The following is a 22,653-nucleotide window of genomic DNA, read 5'->3' on the forward strand; positions in this document are numbered from 1 at the left end:
ACAGGGAGCTGAACTTATTACGATTTTTGTATAACATTGGTTATAACTTTGTAAATACCCTGTATACCATAACAAACCTTTATATTTTTTGATGGGAAAGTTAAGAACATTTCGAATATAAAATAAAATATGGGGTGTTCTATAAAAAAAAAACAAAAGTTTGGTCTGCGACTATGTTATAGAACACCCTGTAACATTCTAACTAATTTTGAAATGTGAAGCTCAAAGTTGGCTGCAATTTTTGTTATTAACTTTTATTGCTATCTATTACTATAGCGGATCTACTAAGCTTTATCACACTAATCAATCACCCTTATTTTGCATTTACCTGTACAGGTGTGCTGCGCAGTAATAAACGCAACCTGTATCAGCAGTCAGATGGCCGGTACGGTGTTCGAGGAAGCATAGGGAACAATATATGAAAGAATCAGCTGTCTTAAAATACTTTCTTGAAAACGTTGCTAGCTCTTAGACCATAACGAGTCCCATCATCACCAGGCGATCGTTGGTTCTTCATTTCCTTTAAAGCTGAAGAGGTCAAGGAAAAGGAAAGTACAAAATTAAAACAAAATATTTTAATGATCTAAGTAAATTTCATAATTTCTTATCACATGTAACAGAAAACTAACTGTGACGATGAAGCAAGAGGTCAAGCAACAAACCCTGCGCCATCACCAGAGTTCCATCAATGTCCTGAATCAAATTCTTTGGTTATAAACAGACATACAAAAATAAACTCACTCTCCAACGTAACTTTTCAACGTTTAAACAATAAATTAACTACAAAATATTCAAACAAACTAACCTACTATTTACAACTATAAATAAAAATGAGAATCTTATCAAAAATTGGACCCAAAAAAATAAACATTCACAAAAAATATGTAAATGAAAATAATTAAAAGAGTTAGTAGTATTTTCACGCTTGGACGATGGTATTTAAAATACTAGCTATTTTTTCTGCACTGCTACCTACTAATATGCTTCGGTGATTGCCTTTCAATGATTCGATAGCTACCTTTTGTGTGCATACCTGAAACAACAAATTGATGTTTAAAACAACATGATATTTAACATGTTCTGCAGAATAAATTGTAATAAATGAATTATATTTATTAAATATTATACACTGATCAAAACGAAAAAGTAGCCACTTATAAAGATGTTCGTAGTTTTGTACTACTTCTTTTTATGGTTATCTTATTTTTATTTAATTACAGCTAAGGCCGTCCGCACATGAGTCGACGCTCGAAGTATCGACTCTATTCCGGTCGCGCAGATCTCTCCGTGCCACTCAAGTTCCTTCGTTGTGGCATTGAGCTCCGCAGATGGGGCGTTTAGGATTGCAAATCTCTTCGTCTTGTATGACTCTCGGCCCTTGCGATCGGTAGCGCACGAGAAAGTTCGAGTGAGACGCACGTTTCCAGTCATGGAGCTGAGTTTATTTTATTTGTTTCCTTAATTTTTTGTTGATTTTTGAGCTAAATCAAATTTTAGTTTTTTAAAAGATCGGTGAATGTTATGTTCGTTGATTGTAGAACTAATGACTTTGTGGAAATATATTGTTTGTAATATAAATTCTGAAAACACTGAGCTTGTGTTTCTAGGTGTTTATTCGTTGGGGAAGTAGAAAAATACAATACCGTAATTTTCACAGATCTAAATAGTCGTTTTGGTTGATATATATAAAATGCGTTCTTCCTGGTTGGAAGATGTGAGCAAACTGAATTGACTAGTGTGCGGAGAGCAATCGCTTGTACCGCAGGGTTCGTACAAGACGAGCAAGACGCGCGAACTTTGAGATGTGTCTTCAATCGACCAATGTGCGGACGGCCTAAGACTTTTCGCTATAAATATAGCAAAGTTTTTGTTACTGAACTGTAAATTTTCTTGCAGAAAAACATAAAAAGTGATACTAGTGAAACTAATAGCGTATATAGACTCGCCGAACTTCTGCACAACGTTCAGGCATGCTTTCAACCACATTCCGAATAGTTCCTTGATTTGGTTGTTCTCATTCTTCCACGAGAACTTCCTCGTCATGTAGGCTTCTTAGTAGTTGACGATCCTTCAAGCGCTTCCCGAGTGTGTCCCAAATATGTTCAATGGGATTTAAATTTGGACTCCTAGCAGGCCCCTCCGTAACGTGAATATTGTGGGTAGTCAAATACTTTTGCACTATCCTGACCACGTGCGGTCTTCGAATTGATTATCTTGCTGAAGGATAAATTCTGGACCCATATTTTCAGTAAATGGAACATGTGGTTCAAGAACTTCGTTAATGTACCGCTCTGCCGCCATCGTCCCTCACCGAGTAACTATTAGTTCAGAGCGGCAATTTAAACTTATCCTACCTCAAACCATAATTGAACCTCTGCCAAAAGCTGGGTTTCTTAAATCGTGGAATTCAAAAAGCGCTCGACTATTCTTGTCCAGAATCTAACACGTCCATCCACACAATTTAAAAGAAATCTGGACTTGTCAGTAAACATCACGTTATTTCATCATGCGCGTGCCATGGTCTAATTTAGTATTCTGCAAACAAGCGCCTGGCTCTGCGATGTGCAGAAATCAAAAGAGGTACGCTAGTTGGCCTTATTATTTTGTTACGTATAGTTTGAGTATTTACTCTTGTATCCGTAGCTTCTACCAACTCACTTATTTGTAGCGTTCGAGCAGTACTTCGACGATCTCTGACGGCCCATTGTTGTAACGGTCAATTCTCTCTAGCTGTAGTTGCCTTTGCACGACAAGAATAAGATTGTCTTCTAATAACTCCATACATTTCATGTCTGGTTCAGGTCTATGTATCGCAGCATTTAACATTTGTGTTGTACGACGACTTGAGTAACCTTCTCGAGTTAAAGCTATTGCCCTAGGAATTTGAATCTCTTTGTGATACACTCTGTGCCTTCGGAGCCTTCCAAGCACATCAAAAAAACTTTTAAGTTTTATGTGCGTGCCCCTTTTTCATATTTCTCATAGAAACCGTCATATGTAATTAAGTCGATTTTATTTTGTTATCTTGTGCCATCATACAGAATTCCTCAAAATTTAACAATTTGAAAGTAAATTTCTAAGGTTTCTTTTATTAACCCTCCGTTAGTCGCGCGGTCTACAATCGTAGACCACTCTCCCTTTAAGTGGTCGCTAATTGCAGAAAACTGCACACACGCCCCTATCCCGCTTATAGTAGCTGTCACTAATACTTCCAACTTCAGTTTGCTAAACGCCGCCGTGCTGTTTGCATTATTTTTTTACCATTATTCAAAGAGCACTGGTCTACAACCGTAGACCGCGCGACTAAGCGCGTTCCAGTTTTTAGTTGTATATATAAAGCTTATATGTAGCCTGCTGTGTATATAAAGCTAATAACATAAATGAAAAAGTTTCAAGAAGCGACTTTATTGAAAACTTAGCATGGGAACTAATCAAACTGCAATTTGTATATAGATCAACTATACCTTCCCTGCTAAGAGAACTTAGACGACGAGCTCGCGTACTGCTCGGAGTTCAAGAAGTCGTACCCCCTCCCCCTAATAAACCAACAAATTACGTAGGACGATGTTGTATTTGTACACGAATTTGCAATATGTCAACAAGAACGGCATGCCAAAGATGTGACAAATTTGCATGCAAGGATCATATTTGCACTGAATGTTTGACGGACTAAAATTGTGCCACTTTTACCATTTAATAGTTTTGTTCTTTTTTAATTTTTAGTTCTATTCTTTATTATTCATCCCTATTGGTCATTCTATTAGAAGTTCAAAGATAAAAAATATTTGTGTTTTTTACTAAATTGAGCTTATTTTTGTGACCATTTTCATTTACTTGCAAATAAAGACCCAAAAAATCATGACCTCGTTTTTAATTTTACCACTGTCAAAATGAGAAAAGCCAAGGAACAAAGCATATCTAATATCAAAGTACGGACATAAATAAACATGTTATTAACCATTCATTTGTTAATTTTGTCAAAATCCGGTATTATACGACAAAAAACTATTGGTCTACAATCGTAGACCGCGCGACTAAGCTCGTCAGCAATAACCGCGCGCCTAACGTAGGGTTAAGAAATATCCAGATGACTTCCTCGACTACTTTTAGTATTTTCAGGTACATTTCCACTCGAAAAAGATCTGGGTTTTCTACTTTATGAATCACATCTTTGTGATTATATCGACACAGTAATTAAATATTTCTTGCTGGTGTTTTGCCGAAAGGATACATATATGATCATTATTAATATGTATTTGATTACATCGACCCAGTTTATTAAATATTTCCTGAAAGTGTTTTTCCAAAGTGATTTTTTAATGTATATCTTGTAGATAGTTTTACTACGTAATTTTTATATCTTCTTATTTCTTACAAAAATTTCCTTTTCTTACAAGAATTTTCTGTGGTTGTTTCAAAAAACAACAAATTTTTTTGCAGATTATCCACTTTCTATCTTATTAAGGCAAAAAATTCACAGTGTAACTAGATTCTTCTCCCCTGGCTCTTTTAGAGTTCTTGATAACTCATGCAACAGTTCAGTTCAATAGTTGATATTTTTACTTCTTCTTCTTCTCGGAGCACAACTCAGGCTGAGTCTTGGCTCACTGCACAACTCACTTCCATCTCGAACGGTCGTCCATGACAGTTGGATCAGTGGGTAGCACCATTGTTTTTAAATCTGACCATAATTCTCTCTCAATGGCACTCTTGGACGTCCTAAGGGCCTGAATTAACTTGGCAAGGTGGTTGTCTATGGACATGGCCAGCCCATCTTAGTCGTTGGGATTTAATCTCTTGGACTACCGTCACTAGCCCTATACAGCTGTTTGATCTGGACATTTGTTCTCATTCGGTCTTGGTTGCTACTCGGGTCGTGATAAGGTCCAAAGACTCTTCTGAGGATTTTTCTCTCAAAACATCTAAGTTTCCTTTCAATTGCTTTTGTCAATGTCCATGTCTCACACCCATACATTAGCACCGGCCTAATCACTGTTTGATATTATTATGATTTTTGATGTTCGTTTTAGGCTCTTAGATTTAATAGTGTTGCAGAGGCTATACATTCACAATTTGACATTTTTGCTACTTATTTCTGTCATATTTTTTGTTGATACTGTTTCACATTAAAAAAAAAACGAATTCTTACCTCTGATAGGCCATAATCTTCTCCCATTTGAACATAGTTGTCAATAGCTTTAACTAAAGTTACTCTTCCGTTGAATTTTCCGCTTGGAACATACTTATCAGCAGCTGCCAATTTGCCGTAGAAACTGGTTGCGGCATCAGCAATATCTTCTTTCTTGTATTGGGTAACTTCGGCGACGATGGAAGTTGCTCTAGCAAGTCTTTCTTCCCACGATTTTAGGGCCATAAGTTCGCCGAAAAGCTAAAATCAAAATCAGCATTACAACAATACAACAAACTGGCGTATTTATGTTTTGTGGACCTTAAGAAGGCATTTGACAGGGTTGAATTAAAGGACGTTATCTATTTATTTTGCTCAAGAGAGGTACCCTAGGAATAATTAAAATGATCGAAAATATCTACCAGAATAACATAGTGAAAGTAGAAGATGAAATAACTGACCAAATTGAAGCTGGCAATGGAATACGATAGGGGGATTCCCTGGGTCCTCTATTGTTCAACCTGATCATGGATGAAATAAAAAAAAGTAAGAACTAAAAAAGGATATCAACTGTGAAAAAATAATCTGCTACTAATCGGGAAACTTAAAATAATCTGCTACAGACGATGCAATACTAATATTGCAAAGTAAAGATGATTAGGTATGCTGCAACCAATTTAATGTAACCGCCAGAAAATTGAACATGTTAATTTGCCAAAAAAAAAGACAAAATGTATGATTATAACAGCAAAGCCAATAAGATGCAAATTAGAGCTGGAGGGTCAGATAATATAATTGTTCTGTTATCTGAAGCAGTCGTCAAACCTGACACAGAGAGGACAAAAAGAATGCTAGAAACAATAGAGATGAAAACCCTTCGAAAAATCGAGGGTAAGACACTATGGGACAGAGCTGGAAGTACACTGGAAGCCGAATGACAATAAACAGAGCGAAAGACGGTTCCCCAACAGGAAGACGATCAGTGGGAAGACCACGAAAATGATGGAATGACAACTTATTGGAGGCACATTGAAAAAACAGTCATGTCAACACAAAAATAAGAACTAAGACCATTGATAATAAAAAAATCATCAAAGGGTTAGAAATGAGACCAAAGTTTTCATTCAGTGACCTTCAGTGAGTGGAATGGAAAGATTAATTCAAGGTGTTTAAGACGGACAGTAAAAAGACTTACAGGTAAAGGTTAAAAAGTATTACATACCTTTTGCTGATCGACGTCCTTGAATTGCAAGATAAAGTACAGTAGTACTTCGCTTTGTTCAGCTACTGTATTTCCTTGGATCTTGGTATTCTTTGCTTTTCCGGTGTGAGTAGCAACATAAGAGTGAGATCCATCCAACAATAAGAGAGATACTCTTTCCTTACTCTTTTCTAATAAGATTCCCATTTCGATGGCGACACTGGCACCAAAGGAGTAACCAATGATTGTGTATGGTCCTTTTGGTTGAACTGATTTCATCAAGCTAATGTAATATTTGGCTAAGTCAGTTATTGAAGTGAGTGGAGTTTCAGCAGTACATTGCAGACCATAAACAGGAATCTCGATGTTCTTTGACAAGTTTTCTAGAGCATTTACTACTCCCTCAATTGGATGAATAACAAATACTGGAGCCTTTTTGCTATCTGAACCTTTACTATTCATTTGAACTAATGATTTTTTGGGCATAATATCGGCAGACTTATCAAACTGAACATTGTTATCTTGAGCTGGTGAGCTTTCAGTTGCAGCTCCTCCTGCTGGAAGAGCTCCCCCGTCGCTCAATTCGACTAATCGCCCGAAAGTAAGGGCTCTAATTTCTTGTGCGCTAAGTACTAAATCATAGTTTCTTTCTAAGGTCTGTTTAATTTCAGCACCCATAAGGGAATCCATACCAAGATCAGCTAAAGTGTTGCTAGGTGCTACAGTGTTGGGATCTTTAATACCTAAAATGTTAGCTACAGCGCTGGTAAGACTAACTTGGCTACCTCCTGCAGATCCCTTGTGCTTGTCAGCAAGTACCATACTGGCAACAACAGAATGAGGTTGTTGCAATAGAATATCCATTGTGTTTAAGCAAGAAGACATTCTTTGAGGTAAAGTACCTCCAACTTCAGTGTCGTTTCCTCCCATGGTTTCTAGGATAAGCCCTACATCACCAATAGCTCCCCATTGAATTGCAATACCAGGTAAACCAACATTCTGTCTGGCTTCAACAATACGTTCCATGGCAGAGTTGGCTAGACCGTAGTTAGCTTGGCCAGCGTTACCACGTCCACATGAAACTGATGAGAAGTTAACGAAATAGTCCAAATTGTTGGCCATTTCTCTGGAAACCATATCTAACATTTTGCTGCCGTCAACTTTTGGTTTGCAGACAGTCTTAAAGTCAGCTTCAGATTGGTTTTCCATCATTGCGTCACGCAAGACTACTGCCAGGTTAAAGATTCCACCAACGGGTCCTAATTCACTGGCTTCTGTAAGAAGTCTTCTGGCACCTTTGTCAGTTGTTGCATCGGCTGTAGAAACAAGTACGTTCACACCTTTTTCTCTCCATCTAAAAGTAAAAATGTTGTTATAATATAAACATAAATATAGGTGACTTACTTTTGATATAAGAATGAACTCAAAAATTAGCATGTATTTCGAAAATTTGTTTACATAAATATTGTTGCGCTTACCTTCTGATACATAGTGATTGGTATCCAGTTTTAATTCCACTTCTGGAGGTCAACACCATTTTCTTGGCACCTCTAGTAACCAACCAGTTGGCTAATTCAAGACCAAATCCACCAAGACCTCCAACCAAAATGTAACTCTTTTCAGGATCCATGTATGTTCTGGGAATAGCGCTGACAGTCTTAACAGCTGGGCGAGTGGCAGTTTTAGGTTCTTCTTCTCTTATTTGGAGCAAAACTTTACCAATATGTTTACCTGAAGCCATAAATCTAAAGGCTTGTTCTACTTGGTGTTCATTGTATACAGTCTTTGGAAGTGGCCTTACAGCTCCGCTCTTAATTCCTTCAGTTACCAATCTCATTACTTGTCTCTTCTGAGGACTGTCTGAATCAAAGAGAGCGTCAAGAAGGATTCCGTGGAAAGTAGTGTTCTTCAAGAAGATGCTCATTCCCAACGCAGAATTGTTAGAAAGATCTACTTTTCCAATTTCCAAGAAGCGACCACCAATTGCCAAACATCTTACAGAAGCCTGGAGTTGGTGAGCAGCCAAGGAGTTCAGAACGCAATCTACTCCTCTACCATTTGTTTGGTTCATAATCATTTGTTCGAAGCTGGTGTCACGGGAGTTGCCAATGTGATCGTCTTTGAGTTGTGGGAAAGTCTTCTTTAAGAAGTCACGTTTAGCTTGGCTACTGACAGTTGTAAAAACTTCGCATCCCATGTGTAAAGCGATAGCAATTGAAGCTTGTCCTACACCTCCGGTACCAGCATGGACTAAAAGAGATTCTCCAGGTTGTAAACCTCCTCTAACAACAAGGGCATAGTAGCTCTGTAAAGAACATATTTATTATAGTTTTGGGATATAGAGATTTTATGTTGATTACTTACAGTTCCGTAAACTACAGGGATTGTTGCAGCTTCTTCCAAGCTCCATTTTTCAGGAACTTCCCATAAGAAACCGGGATCGGCTAAAACGGTAGTAGCTAAACTCTTCGCTGCAACCATTCCCATTACACGTTTGCCAGTTGAGTTGCGTCCAGAAAACTCTAAACCGAGAATGCAATCTTGACCAGCAAGATCACCAGGAAGTGCGTCTGGGGGCAATTTTCCTGTGGCAAGCATAATGTCACGGAAGTTCAGAGGAGCATAATATACGTTGCATAATTCAGCATTAGGTTGGTCATCCCTAAAATAAGATGAAAAACATAAGATTTTATTTAAGGGGTTTCGTTAATATGGGAAAATATGCGTAAGTAGGGAAAATAAAAGTAATGATTGTCGACAGAGCCAACAACAACAAAATGGAAATTAGGAACATTGCTGGATATGCAGTGGTTGATAGTTTAATTTAATAATAATTATTAGTCATAATATAATCGAAGGAAAGTATCCGATAGGGCAGAATGGAAGAACATTGTTAAGCAGGTTAAGACTCACAAAGGGTTGTAGCGCCATTAGAAAAAGAAGAAGGTCATAATATAATAAAATCTGGATCAATAATCTGAGGGATTTAAGGTCACGAAAGGACTGAAGCAGGGTTGCTGTATTTCTCCTACCCTTTTCAAAATTTATCTGGAACAAGCACTTAAGCTCTGGAAAAGAAAATGTAATGGCATAGGAATCCCTCTCAATGACAAGATAACACTATACAATTTATGTTTTGCTGATGACCAAATTCCGATTGCTCAGGATCATGACGACTTGAGTTGACATGATGCGGAAGCTAATAGAAGAATATAACAAATGGGGTCTTGAAGTCAACATTAAGAAAACAGAGGCCATGTGTATTGGATGGACAAAGCAAGTCCATTACATTCCACGATGGGATGGGAGTTAAACACTTTGATGAATACAAGTACCTGGGCATGAAGATAACTCAAGATGGAACACTCGATGCTGCTATAAAAGACAGAAACATACAGGGTAGAAAAGCCATATCTATGATGAGCGGCATTCTGTAGTACCAAACAATGTCTAAAGCGAACAAATAGCTCATATACAATACTATACTTAAAAGTGTAATCACATATCGCAGTGAAGTTTGGCCAATGAACCAAAGAACAAAAAAAATGTTACTAGCAACAGAAATGGACTTCTGGAGAAGAGCAGCAGGCAAATCAAGAAGAAATCGGATACCAAATGAGAGAGTATGAGAAATGATGGGAGTTATGCATACAATAATTGATGACATAAAAACATAACAACTAATATGGTACGGTCATGTACAGAGAATGTCAGATGACAGCACCACTAAACAGATTTTGACGTGGATATCACAAGGGAGAAGGAAAAGAGAAAGGTCGAGAAGAATTTTGAGGGAGGGAATTGAAAAAGAACTAGAGGAAAGAGAAATCCCTCCAACTCTCCGTTAAACAGAGAAGAATAGCGGTTAGGAGTCGGAAGGAGTCGGATAACGCTGTAAAGTAGTAGATAATAAAAACTCACTTGTAATATCCCAGAGGTCCTTCGATCCATCTCAAACTAGCCAAATCTCCTCTGGTTACAGTGTTAATGTAAGCATGTTCTACTTGAAGTTTTCCGCTATCTTCAAAGTGTTCAAGTACAAGATGTCTAAATGATCCCCACACCTTCTTCCTTAAGACATTGTGCACTAGATCCTTCCTAAGTTGTTGTTCGTATGCAGCAATAGTGAACTTGGGTGCATTAGTATCTTGAATGAAAACAGCTCTCATGTTAGAACCACCAGGTTCTTGTTTTAAGCAGTTCATCATACCGACCAATCCAGTAAGTTCCTCTCCTTGAACGTAAACGTAGATCTTTCTATTATCGGTTTCAGCTTGTTTCATAGCATCTTTCAAGGGTTCTACCCAACTGAAGTTGTTTTCGGTAACCTGGATAACGGTGGCATCAGTAGGCACAGTGATTGGTTTACGCAAAAGTAAATATACTTTCATATCGCTTATTTGTCTGCTTATTAATTCCAAACCACTAAGAATTGACATATCTGGAGATCCCTTAAGTTCCTCTATTAATACAAAACCTCCTGCCTTAAGTGATTTTACTGCGTTGTCTAATACGGCTCTTCGTTTATACATCAATATGTCACTCAATACAACTAAATGAACGTCTTGTGCTACTTGTGATGAATTAACATCACGGACAGCATGCTTAATTTCATTTGCTTCCAAAGATTCGGTATCAATAGGTCCTGATGTAACAACAGTAACATCAGTTGATAGCATAGGTTCAGATTCAATAATATTTTTGAGAGCAATAGCAAGTACAGATTCAACTGGTTTGTCATTCGCTACTTCAGCAATTTTGATCTTCATAGCGCCAGCACTATTTTCCATAACAGTTTGTGCGATGACTGTTAACGCTTGCATTTTGTTCTTTTCTGGATCCTCGATAAGAGGTTGGTTGTTCTCGTATGGTACGAACTGATACTTTTCTAGTTTTGGTGCTGATTGGGCCTGTTGACGTCTTGGAGCTAAACTAGCTTTCATTCCACGGAGCTCGATACCGGCAGATTTTATCACACCGATGTTACGGTACATGTATACGGGTAGGCTTTCTCCTTCTGGAAGGCCTTGAATTGCTTGCAAATGTTCTTTGGGGTTAATAACAATTCTTTGTAATCTTGTAGGTAGGTAAAGTTCTCTAGTATTTTGTCCAAGAATGGAGAATTGTAACATGGTGTCGATAAAGCTGATCCAGTTGTTGTCCCATCTAAGTTTTCCAGCCAAACCATGGTTGTCAGATTCGGTGATACCTCTAAAGATTCCTTCATAATCGTAACCTCTGAGTCTAAGTTCTTTGTAGATGTCAAGAGATTCCAGAGGTAAGACATCTTTCTCGTTTCTAACTACAGGCTTTGGTAGGGTGAGCACTTCTTTGCTGACATCTTCTGGAACAGATATTTTACCAGATACAGCAACGGAGCCTCCTTCGCAGAGTTCGAATTCTCCTGTTCCTTCGAAGATGTTAATCAGGAATTTAACTGAACCTTCTTTGGGCATAATGGTGGCTCTGTGGAATTGGACATCTTCTAGAATAACTGGGAACTGCTCGTAATCTTCGTTCCTCAATTTGGCGAAAGTTTTCCATACAAGAGTCTGCAAAAACAATTACGTAAGCAATACTATACTTATTTTGGGTTATTTTTTACTTACCAAATATCCTGTAGCTGGGAATAAAACTCTGCCGTCAATGGTATGCCCCTCAAGATATTTGTCTTCTTCTTTACTAAGATCGATGTCGACAACTAACTCTCCAGATCTGTTTCCTTTACTAGCGAAGTTAGCAACGGACCATTCGATGGAGTGATCCCATTGGATCATGGAGTTGATCATGGGAGTACCTTTACCGACTGGGAAGCTGACGGGGTGGTAAAGATTTCCGAAACGAGGTTGGGCTCCAGCGGCGAAAATCCTAAAATAAAAAAATCAGTTAACTCTTGAGTCTATTTAATTTCATATTAGGGCTAATATGGCATAATTCTGATATACGAAGAGTATTATATGTTCAAATAAATTAAACTGAAAAGTTAATTGTACATGCAGTACTGTCATTAACAAAAGGACAAGAGCAAAAAAGTGTTTTATCAAGTTATAAGGATCTTGCTTACGAAATATGATTCATACTTGTTAATCTTGTGTAAGTAGACTTACTTTCCAAGAGCTGCCAAAAGGAATTCCATATTGTCAGCATGTCCTCGCTTTACAAGACTAATGTTGGTAACTTTAGCTCCTAAAGCTCTCTTCAAAATAGCTTGGAGAAGTCCAGTAGGTGCGATTTCAATAGCAATTGCATTTTCTGGAACGTGCTGTAAAGCTTCATGGAAGAGAACAGGCGAAAGTAAATTGTTAACATGGTAGGCAGCTGAGCTTTGTAGGGCCAAAGGAGTACCCCAACCAGATTCTGGAATTGAAGATGAGATCCATCTTGGTGATCTTGGTTTTGGGCTAGGAATGATTGCTTCAAGAGCTTTACGTAATTTTGGACCAGCATCGGCAATGTATTTGCTGTGGAAAGCGATTCCAGAAGATTTAACACCTTTGGCGAAAATGTTTTCAGCTTGAAGTTCTGCGACGAATTTATCGATGGCGTCTTTGGGTCCTGAGATAGTTACGCTGTCTTCACTGTTATGGCAAGCAGCAATGATCTCAGAAGGGCAACGACGTTTAGCTTCTTCCCATGTTAGTCCTACTGCTGCCATACCTCCTGGGATAAGTTTACTTTCCATGATAGCACGACCTCTTGAGTAGGCAGCTAATATAGCTTGTTCGGGTGTTAAAGTTCCATCAGCATAAGCGCAACCTAAAAAAGTTCCATTATTTAATACTTGTGGTTATAATAAGTTATTACATGAAATTTTCCATGCAAGACAGTACAATAAGTTGAAGGAGACAGTGATTTTTAGGTAAGGTGCAATATTATAAATTCGTACTTACCCACTTCTCCTACGGAATGTCCAACGATGACATCGGGTTCCACTCCTACAGTTCTTAAGACATCTGTAAGAGCAATTTGCATGGCGGCAATAGATACAAAAGAGTTCAAAACGTTATCGAATGTAGCTTCACTTCCGCTGATAATGATGTCTTCTAAATTAAGTCCGTGAGGTTTTAGAGCATCAGAACATCTTTTAATTGAGTTTTTAAAAGTATCGAGCTGCATTAAGTCTCTTGCCATACCAGACCATTGGGAACCCATGCCAGAAAATACGAAGGCAATCGGCCTGTCTTCTGATGGAAGTTGAGATACTTCTTTAACGGCATTATTGTTTAAAACAGCATAACCCCTGTATGCATGACCGTTGATGTTTCTGCTGTGGACTTCATCAACAAGTGCCAAAAATTCTTCATCGTTTTTATGTTCTTCAATTTTGTTCAAAAAGCTGTTAACTGCTTCTTCTGTACGTCCTGAAACTCCTACAACTCTTGGTACTGCTCCTGCTGGCCATGTGGTTTTGGGTTTGGGGTTAGATTTTAAGACAATGTGCGCGTTAGCACCTCCAAAACCAAAGGAATTTACAGCTATGATTCCTCCATTCCATGGTTCATTTTTAGCTACGACCTTTAGACGACCATCATTTAGTGCTGGAATGTCTTTGTTGGGACTCTTGAAATGTAAATTTTGGGGAATCATACCTGATTCCATAGCGATTACTATTTTTGCCAACGAGCAGAGACCAGATGCTGGTTCAGCATGGCCCATATTACTTTTAACTGATCCAATCATTAAAGGTTCTTTACGATCCCTACAGAAGAATTCTGCAATGGAGTTAACTTCTTGTGGATCTCCTACTTTAGTACCAGTACCGTGAGCTTCAACATATGAAACTTCGTGAGGTTTGATTCCAATTTCGTCGTAAACTTCACGGATTAGTTTGTTTTGCATATTTCCTGATGGGAAAGTAATACCTTGTTCTTTGTTACCGTCTGTGTTTGTTTTAGCGCCCAAAACTGTAGCGTAAACTCTTCTGGCCACACTAGATTTTTGAAGAAATACTACAACGGCTGCTTCTGACCGTACGTAGCCATTACCAGAGGCGTCAAAAGCTTTACACATACCTTGAGGGCTTAACATACTAAGTCTGTGGAACTGTAGAGAGGATGTTGGTTTTAATAAAAGGTTTACTCCTCCTACTATAGCGGAATCGCATTGGCCGGTCTTAATAGCCGTAACTGCTTGTTGGAAGGCGAATAAACTACTCGAGCAAGCAGTATCTATAGCGTAACTTGGTCCGCTGAAATCGAAGGTGTAAGATATTCTATTAGGGAACATAGCTCTGCAGCATCCAGTTAGACCGTAACCATTAACTTGTTCGGGGTCTCGTGTCCAAAACTCTGATGATTCACTGTCTGATACCCCGATGAAGACACCTGTTTTCGTGCCTTTCATCTCACCGGGGTTCATACCTGCATCAACCATAGCTTCGTACGTCAATTCTAACAACATTCTAAGTTGTGGGTCCATTACATGTGCTTGTTTAGCATGTACTCCAAAGAAAGTTGCGTCAAAATACTGTAAGTCTTTAACTTTACCGGTTCTGGTTGGTAGTCCATACAGACCAGATGGCCATCTTCTTTCGTCATTTGTTACCAAATCTACGCCATCGAAGAGTTGTTGCTTGAATTCTTCGATGCTGTTACTTTCTGGTAGACGACCGGATATACCTGTGATGACGACATCGTCGGTGATGTTGATACCCATGTGGCGTTCAGTTTCGGGTGCTCTGGCAGGCATTGTGTCTGTATTTGTATCTGCAAGTTAAAAAATAAATGTTAGTTACATCGATGGAAGTACAAGAACAAATAAGAACTTTTTATAATTTATGGTAGTGAAACGTTACACCTAAGAGACCAGTCGAATGAAGCAGTACTGAATATAAATTGTTATTGCAGAGGTCTAAGCTATAAATAAGACCATTGATTGATGTATTGAAGGGCTGCAAATTTTGGATGATGCACTATGCAGTACTACGAGAGGTGCGGAATGGTTCGGAACACAAAAGAAAAACAAAAATCATGATTGTCAGTAAGAACAAGATTGAAGACAAAATAATCTACGTTAAATGAAAAGCTTTAGAGAAAGTACCCAGATGCAATTATTTGGGATGTGAGCTACATGAACATTGGAACCGCAGCCTCGAAATAAAATGACGCATTGAGATGGCCAGAAGCGCTTTCAATCAGTGTTGCCAATCGCATCTGTAGATTATCCGATGATCGCTCGAAAAATATCCGATTTGTCACGAAAAGGTACGCTAGGTCAAAAATTATTCTGTTATTAAAATCAATGTTGCCAATGTTATTCTTTTAGTCCCCTTAACAACCATCAAATAACAAAATCCGTTGTTCGTACGCCAATAAGTTGATTGTAATCAATTATCATTATGATAATTAACATAATTTATTGATTAATTAATTATTAATTATCAATTAACGTAACAATTATTAAGTTAATTGATTAATTTATTAATCTCATAATTGTAATCAATTATGTTTTCAGCAACCCAATCAAAGTTGACATTGACAGTAATTAAATATTTGATAATGATCAGTTAATTCCATTTCTGATTAGCGTTCGAACAACCGGCGCGGCGCTTTAATCTACTGGATTCTTTATTTCACAGTTTAAAAATTTTCGTTTATAGATGAAAATCTCGTATCCTAGCTGATTATTACCTAATTCATGTATGTAAATACTATTTACTTACTATTATTATATTATTCGTATTTTGTATTATCGTAAGTGTTAAATTCTAAATAAATAAATAAATCTAAATATTTCATTATTTGGATGGTTATATTAATTTATTATAATTATTTAAGTAAAAAAACACTTTTAAATATTATTTTATTAAAACGTAATAACTACCTAAAACTAGGTACTGGAAAAATAAATAATAAATAAATCAATACAAAATAAACTACAGCTACATTAATAGCATAGGCGCAAAATTTCTGGTCAATGCTTTTAAAATGCATTATTTTTTTTCGAGTCCTGAGAAAGCTAATAAATATTATTTAAAAATTTAAACGCAGAATGAACGATTACATTATTACCGAGGGCCGAAAGTCCCTGAAGACTTCTATAATTTTTATTCTAATATGTTACAGGGGTAAAAGGAAAAGAGAATATTAAGTGTGATTTTTAATTTCAAATATCTCATTCAAAAGAAACATTTTATTTATTCTAAGGGACTTTCAGCCCTCGGTAATAATGTAATCTTTCATTCTGCGTTCAAATTTTTCAAGAATATTTATTAGGTTTCTTAGGATTCGAAAAAAATTAATACGTTTAAAGATTATTGGTCCGAAATTTTGCGCCTACGCTCTTTTAACAACTAAAGATTTATTACAACTAAAATAATAGAAATGTATTTGACAGTCTTGTAGTTATTAAGGTATCAAAGTTAGTATCCATAATACCCGTGGTGCGTTCAACGTTAATGCCCGACTAAATAATTTTTATAGGCAAAAAATTTGAAGGATTTTTGAGTTAATTAGTAGATATCTAGATATTACTAGCAGAGAACAATAACCACACTGACAGTAGTGTGCAGAAAAGTGACGTGTCTGTGCCAGAAAGTTCTTTTCTGCATAGTACCATTACATTCCTCAAAAAAAAAATCATAAATATAATTAGGTAAGTATAACATGTTTTGATGAAATGGTTTTGTTTAAGATATTAGATTTGATAGAACTTTACAAAAAAGAACTAGATTTAGCTACATCTCATGCCCGAGAAATCTGGAAACGTTTCCTTAAGCACTGCACTACATAAAATGAAAATAAAACTAATTCGTACGTGAATTAGCTTTCATAAGTTTAAAGACTAAAAACCAAAAACAAAAACTCATAAATAACATCGGACGGCAGACGGTTTTTGAAATTTGAATTGGATTAGTATGCCTTAAGTGGATGCACTTGTGCATTTAAATTCTAAACAAAAGAATCGGCACATGTCCCTTTTGTCAAAAGATGAAAAGTATCGGATGTCACTAACATTCATCCAGTATAGTCTATTTATAAAAATTTGTGTGAAACCAAACAAAATTAATGTGTTGTTTTTTGTTGGGAATATATGGATGAGAAAGTTTTAGTCGATGGTAGATACACTGAAAAATATCCGCAAATATCCGATTTATTTAAAGATACGAAGAAGATACGACAACTCTCAAAAAGGTACGCAAATCGGATAATTATCCGCCGATTGGCAACACTGCTTTCAATGAGGTGAAAATAGTATTATGCAAAGGAAAACTGGGAATAGAAATTAGAACTAGAGTATTGAGATGCCACGTATTTACTGTCCTTTTATATGGTGTTGAATCCTGGACAATTACTGACGCAACTAAAAAAGACTTACCAGCTTTGAGATGTGGTGTTATCGAAGAATGTGGAAAATATCATGGACACAACACGTAACAAACACGGAAATACATATTAAGAGAGATGAAAAAAGGAGAAGAAATACTCAACACTATGAAGGAAAGAAAAACGAGCTACTGTGGTCACATAATAAGAGATGAAAAATATGTATTGATGCGATTAGTTATACAAGGGAAAGTGGAAGGCAAAAGAGGACCAGGGAGATGACGCACATCCTGATTGAAAAATTTAAAGCAGTGGAGTGGAAAAATAACAATAGAACTCTTCTTCATAAAAGCTGCACACAGTAAAATGAGCCATGGCGATCACCAATGTACTTATAGGATGAGGCACATGAAGAAAAATATTGAAAATCCAAACAAGGGAGTAGTAATACTATCGAATTCAAGACACTGACTGAATCCCCCCTTAAAAATGGAAAAAGTCAGATCATACCAGGAAGTAGGGTCACAGGGTAATTGGAAACAGTGGTGATTGGAAACAGTACTTCCTACCACTAGAAATGAAATATCGCAACAATATCACGTACATAGAATTATAATTATATCTTTACTTATTCTGTGGAATGATATTCAGTTGTTTAAAAGCCAAGTGAATGTATATTCTGTGCAACTTAAATTTCATTGTTTTTAAACACATAAATCGATTTAGAAACAGTGCCAATATTTTACAAATTTCATCTCTCTGTATTAGTTAAGTATAATGATTATATAATTTATAGCTAATACAAGAATATTTATATGGCCTAAAATGTTAATTTGAATGTTATTTACTACAAGAAGTAAGTACAGTAAGTGTTCACAATTACCCCCTTAAATATTGAGCATGGGGTAAATGAAAACATCTGTTAGCAGTAAATGGAAACAATGTGAATTAAATGGAAATAAAATGTTTATGTTAAGGGAATTATTTTATTACAATTCTTGTCATTTCAAAATGCTGAAGAGTTCATCCGGAAGAGAGAACCAACAAAATACTCTTTGAATAATTTAGAAAATGTGGTGGCAGACGTTAAAACAAAAAAATAACATATAGTGAGGATGCTACTTATTAAAGTATTCCACATTGCGTTATTTACAACCGCCTGAAGGGTAGAAATATACGAACTGATAAGATGAAACTAGTATGTCTACTGCATGGTCAGCCAAAATTGAAAACAATATTGTTACATGTTTAAAAGCCTGAGATTGTTGTTTACTTTTACCCCGTTTTTTAGTTTTTTCTTAAAATTTCAGGGGTAAATGGAAACTTTAAATATCTTATTTTTTTATTGGCTATTATACGATAAGTCTACTGTAGACTTATCGTATAATAGCCAAAAGCTTTTATTTTATTATAATATGAAACGGTATATTTTTAAATAAATTTCAAATGTTTAGATGTCATGATATTTCAAATAGTGTTTCCAATTACCCTGACTGACCCTAAACACAAAATATGGTTCTTAAAGCGAACAAAAAAAAATTATACTTGTTTGGGTTAAGGTGAAACAGTAGCGATCAACAGGTAGGTAGCGAAAACGCGTTCCAAGATTGCGGCTGTAATTTTGAATATTTTTTCGAGATATTTGGCACACGTATTCGTAATATAATAAAGAATGGCGGTACAGAGCCCAATTTGAAGCATGTATTAATATGTGGAAATTACTCTGTAATTAAATACAATATTAAAAAAACGAGCCTGTACCGCCATTACGAAGAACAAAAAAATACACTTTCTTCAAATAAACTTTTTTATCCGATGCCTAGATTTTGTGTCATTTTGGAACTACTAATGAATTAAAAAAATTTAGTAGTTCCAAAATGACACAAAATCTAGGCATCGGATAAAAAAGTTTATTTGAAGAAAGTGTATTTTTTTGTTCTTCTTAATGGCGGTACAGGCTCGTTTTTTTAATATTGTATTTAATTACAGAGTAATTTCCACATATTAATACATTCTTCAAATTGGACTCTGTACCGCCATTCTTTATTATATTACGAATACGTGTGCCAAATATCTCGAAAAAATATTCAAAATTACAGCCGCAATCTTGGAACGCGTTTTTGCTACCTGTTGATCGCTACTGTTTCCTCTTAAGAGTCATGTTGGTATTATTGGAAATGAAGAAGTTGCTTTTACAGCAAAAAGTGCTTGATAATGGAAAAGAAGTTGTTGGGAATAATTATGATACTTTGCTGTTTCCGAAAAAATATTCAGGAACAAACACATACGTTCTTTCCTCGTCTTTTGACACCTGAATGGGAACTTAAAATCACATATAATTTTTGATATTACAAATTTTATATTTCCGTCATAAAGTAATTTAAACAGGTACTCAAATTATAAATATTTTGCAAAACATTACTACTAGAAAACGGCGGGTCCGTTGGGAAAAATATTCCCATGAGATTTTTTTGCATAATCACATTCGTAAGACATCCCAGAATAAGGTTCAAGAAGTCGCCCACGTGAAAAGTGGTTCAATTTTTTTTTGTTGTTCTGAAGCTATTTTCTTGTGGCATTTTTATAATCAAGTATATTCAAATGGGAAATAAGCCACAATTTTACCTAAAAATGATTTTATTAACGTTTCGACGCCCAAGTCGGGTGACGTTCAGAACGACACCCGACTTGGGCGTCGAAACGTTAATAAAATCATTTTTAGGTAAAATTGTGGCTTATTTTCAATTTTTTTTAACAATTTTTTTAATCAAATTGCAAAAATCAATATTTTTGGCTCGGATAATTTTTTTGTAGGTTTTTTGGAGCATTCTGGATAAAAAAGGTATCTTATAATTTTTCTCTAAAGTTAATCGTTTTCGAGTTATAAGTAATTTAAAATTGAAAAAAACGAAAAATGGCCATTTTCAAGGCTTAATAACTCGGTTAAAAGTTATTATTATGAAAGTCAGAAAGTGACTAAATCAAAGTTTAATGCCCCCCCCCCCCTACAAGATCCTGCAGAAATTTTTGTCATTATTTTATTACTAAGCTGTTATTTTTAAGTAATAATAATGAGCGCCATGCACGTGGTAGGCGGCCGTAAATGTGAGTGCAAGTAAGATGCACAATTGGACTGCCGGAGTGGCATCTCTCTCGCACTCAGCATTTATGGCTGGCTACCACGTGCATGGCGCTCAATATTATTTTTTAAAAATAACAGCTTAGTAATAAAACAATGACAAAAATTTCTGCAGGATCTTGTAGGGGGGAGGGGCATTAAACTTTGATTTAGTCACTTTCTGACTTTCATAATAATAACTTTTAACCGAGTTATTAAGCCTTGAAAATGGCCATTTTTCGTTTTTTCAATTTTAAATTGCTTATAACTCGAAAACGATCAACTTTAGAGAAAAATTATAAGAGACCTTTTTTATCCAGAATGGTCCAAAAAACCTACAAAAAAATTGTCTGGTCCGAAAATATTGATTTTTGCAATTTGATTAAAAAAAATTGTTAAAAAAAATTTGGCCCACTTTTCACGTGGGCGACTTCTTGAACCTTATTCTGGGATGTCTCACGAATGTAATTATGTCAAAATACAATGTCAAGGGGTAAAATTACAATTGTCATTCTAGGTTGGTAAATTTCGACATTCTATCGTTGACGCACTGAAAGAATGGTTTGGTAAGAACTTTATATGTACCTAATGCTTTTCCCTATAATCCGTGCTATCAGTTGGAATTTAAAACTAATGGTAGTATCTACTTTATCACGATGTTTTATATAAATACTCAGTTTTTCTGTTTCAGTATCGAATGATAGAAAAACGGAAATAAAACTAACTAATGGATGTCGATGTCGATCGGCAAATAGTGATATGACAAGACCCCACCTAGTTATTACGAAAATCTATATCATTAGAAAAAGAAATAATACAAAACATGTTGATGGTTAATCGATACCTCGAGTTCACGTAATTTTATTGAGTGCGTTAAAGTTCATGTTCATTTTCCGAGCCTCTATTTTTTAATAAGAAAATTCATTAGGATAAAACTTGCCATTTTAGGCTATACAATATTTTTTCAATAATTTGTTTTTGGGTTTTTAATGAATTTTGTATAATATGTACTTTTTTATAACAAAAGATACTTTTTTGGAATTTCTATCTTTTAAAAGTTAATTATGCCACAAGGAAATAGCTTTAGAACAACATTTTAAAAGTTAGTTATCATTCTATTCGTTATTATTCATAATTTCCAAAATTAGTTAATTTAGCATATTGCACATAACAAATAATAAGATTCTTCAAGATTGTTTAAAAACACTGTAAAAATGAATAGATAATTAGAATAATAGTCAGATGGTATTCAGAATTAGACTAGGAACCACAGAGGCGTTGTTTGTTTTTAATGATAGCTTATGTTGATTTTAACAGAGAGAAACGTTATCTTCCAAACTCTTTACGGCAGTACTGGAACATGCTTTCAAACAATTGGAGTGGGAAGCCAAAGGAATAAAAAATGTCGACGGCGAAAGGCTCACCCATCTACGATTCGCAGACGACCTACTCGTAGTTTTTATAACAGACAACTTATAACAGACAAAAAGAGATTAGAACTATGCTTACTGAGTTAGATGCCACCTGTAAGAAAGTTGGTTTAAACATAAATTTTGAAAAGAGCGAGGAAAGACACAATACGTGACAAAACTGGTACCAAGCGAAAATCAAAAAGTCGATTTCAACAAAATAGCATTGGTCCATAAATATCAATACTTAGGGCATGAAATCCAAATTGCCAGGGACAATCAAACTACCGAATTCAAAAGAAGAATCACCTTAGCATGGGCCGCATCGTAGAGAAATAAAAACAAGTGTTGTCTTGTTTATTTCTCTATTGGCCGCATATAGGGCTTTTCATCGATTGTCATTTGTTTCGAGCTTCTGTCATAGTTGTATAATCTGTGTATCCGCTGTGAGCTCGTACGTAGAGGGGATATTTACAAATTCTCGAGCGCCAGTAGTGGCAAGTCTGTAAACGTTTACCGGAAATTTGACATAA

At 36.0% G+C, this 22,653-nt stretch overlaps 1 protein-coding gene across 1 annotated transcript in view; it reads right to left on the reverse strand.

Annotated features, from left to right (window-relative positions):
* Positions 1-560: 560 nt before the first annotated feature.
* Positions 561-22,653, reverse strand: part of LOC114339219 (fatty acid synthase) — a 66,707-nt gene continuing 44,614 nt past the window's right edge. The window contains exons 2-10 of the mRNA XM_028289840.2: positions 13,220-15,034; positions 12,437-13,085; positions 11,939-12,197; positions 10,251-11,881; positions 8,694-8,991; positions 7,808-8,634; positions 6,351-7,683; positions 5,150-5,389; positions 561-1,033 (exon numbers count right to left, since the gene is read on the reverse strand). Coding sequence (XP_028145641.2) covers positions 920-1,033; positions 5,150-5,389; positions 6,351-7,683; positions 7,808-8,634; positions 8,694-8,991; positions 10,251-11,881; positions 11,939-12,197; positions 12,437-13,085; positions 13,220-15,017 — 7,149 coding nt within the window. The 5' untranslated portion in view covers positions 15,018-15,034 and the 3' untranslated portion in view covers positions 561-919. The remainder of the gene's footprint in view (positions 1,034-5,149; positions 5,390-6,350; positions 7,684-7,807; positions 8,635-8,693; positions 8,992-10,250; positions 11,882-11,938; positions 12,198-12,436; positions 13,086-13,219; positions 15,035-22,653) is intronic.

Source organism: Diabrotica virgifera, chromosome 7 (genome assembly GCF_917563875.1).
Source record: "Diabrotica virgifera virgifera chromosome 7, PGI_DIABVI_V3a".
Lineage (NCBI taxonomy): Eukaryota > Metazoa > Arthropoda > Insecta > Coleoptera > Chrysomelidae > Diabrotica > Diabrotica virgifera.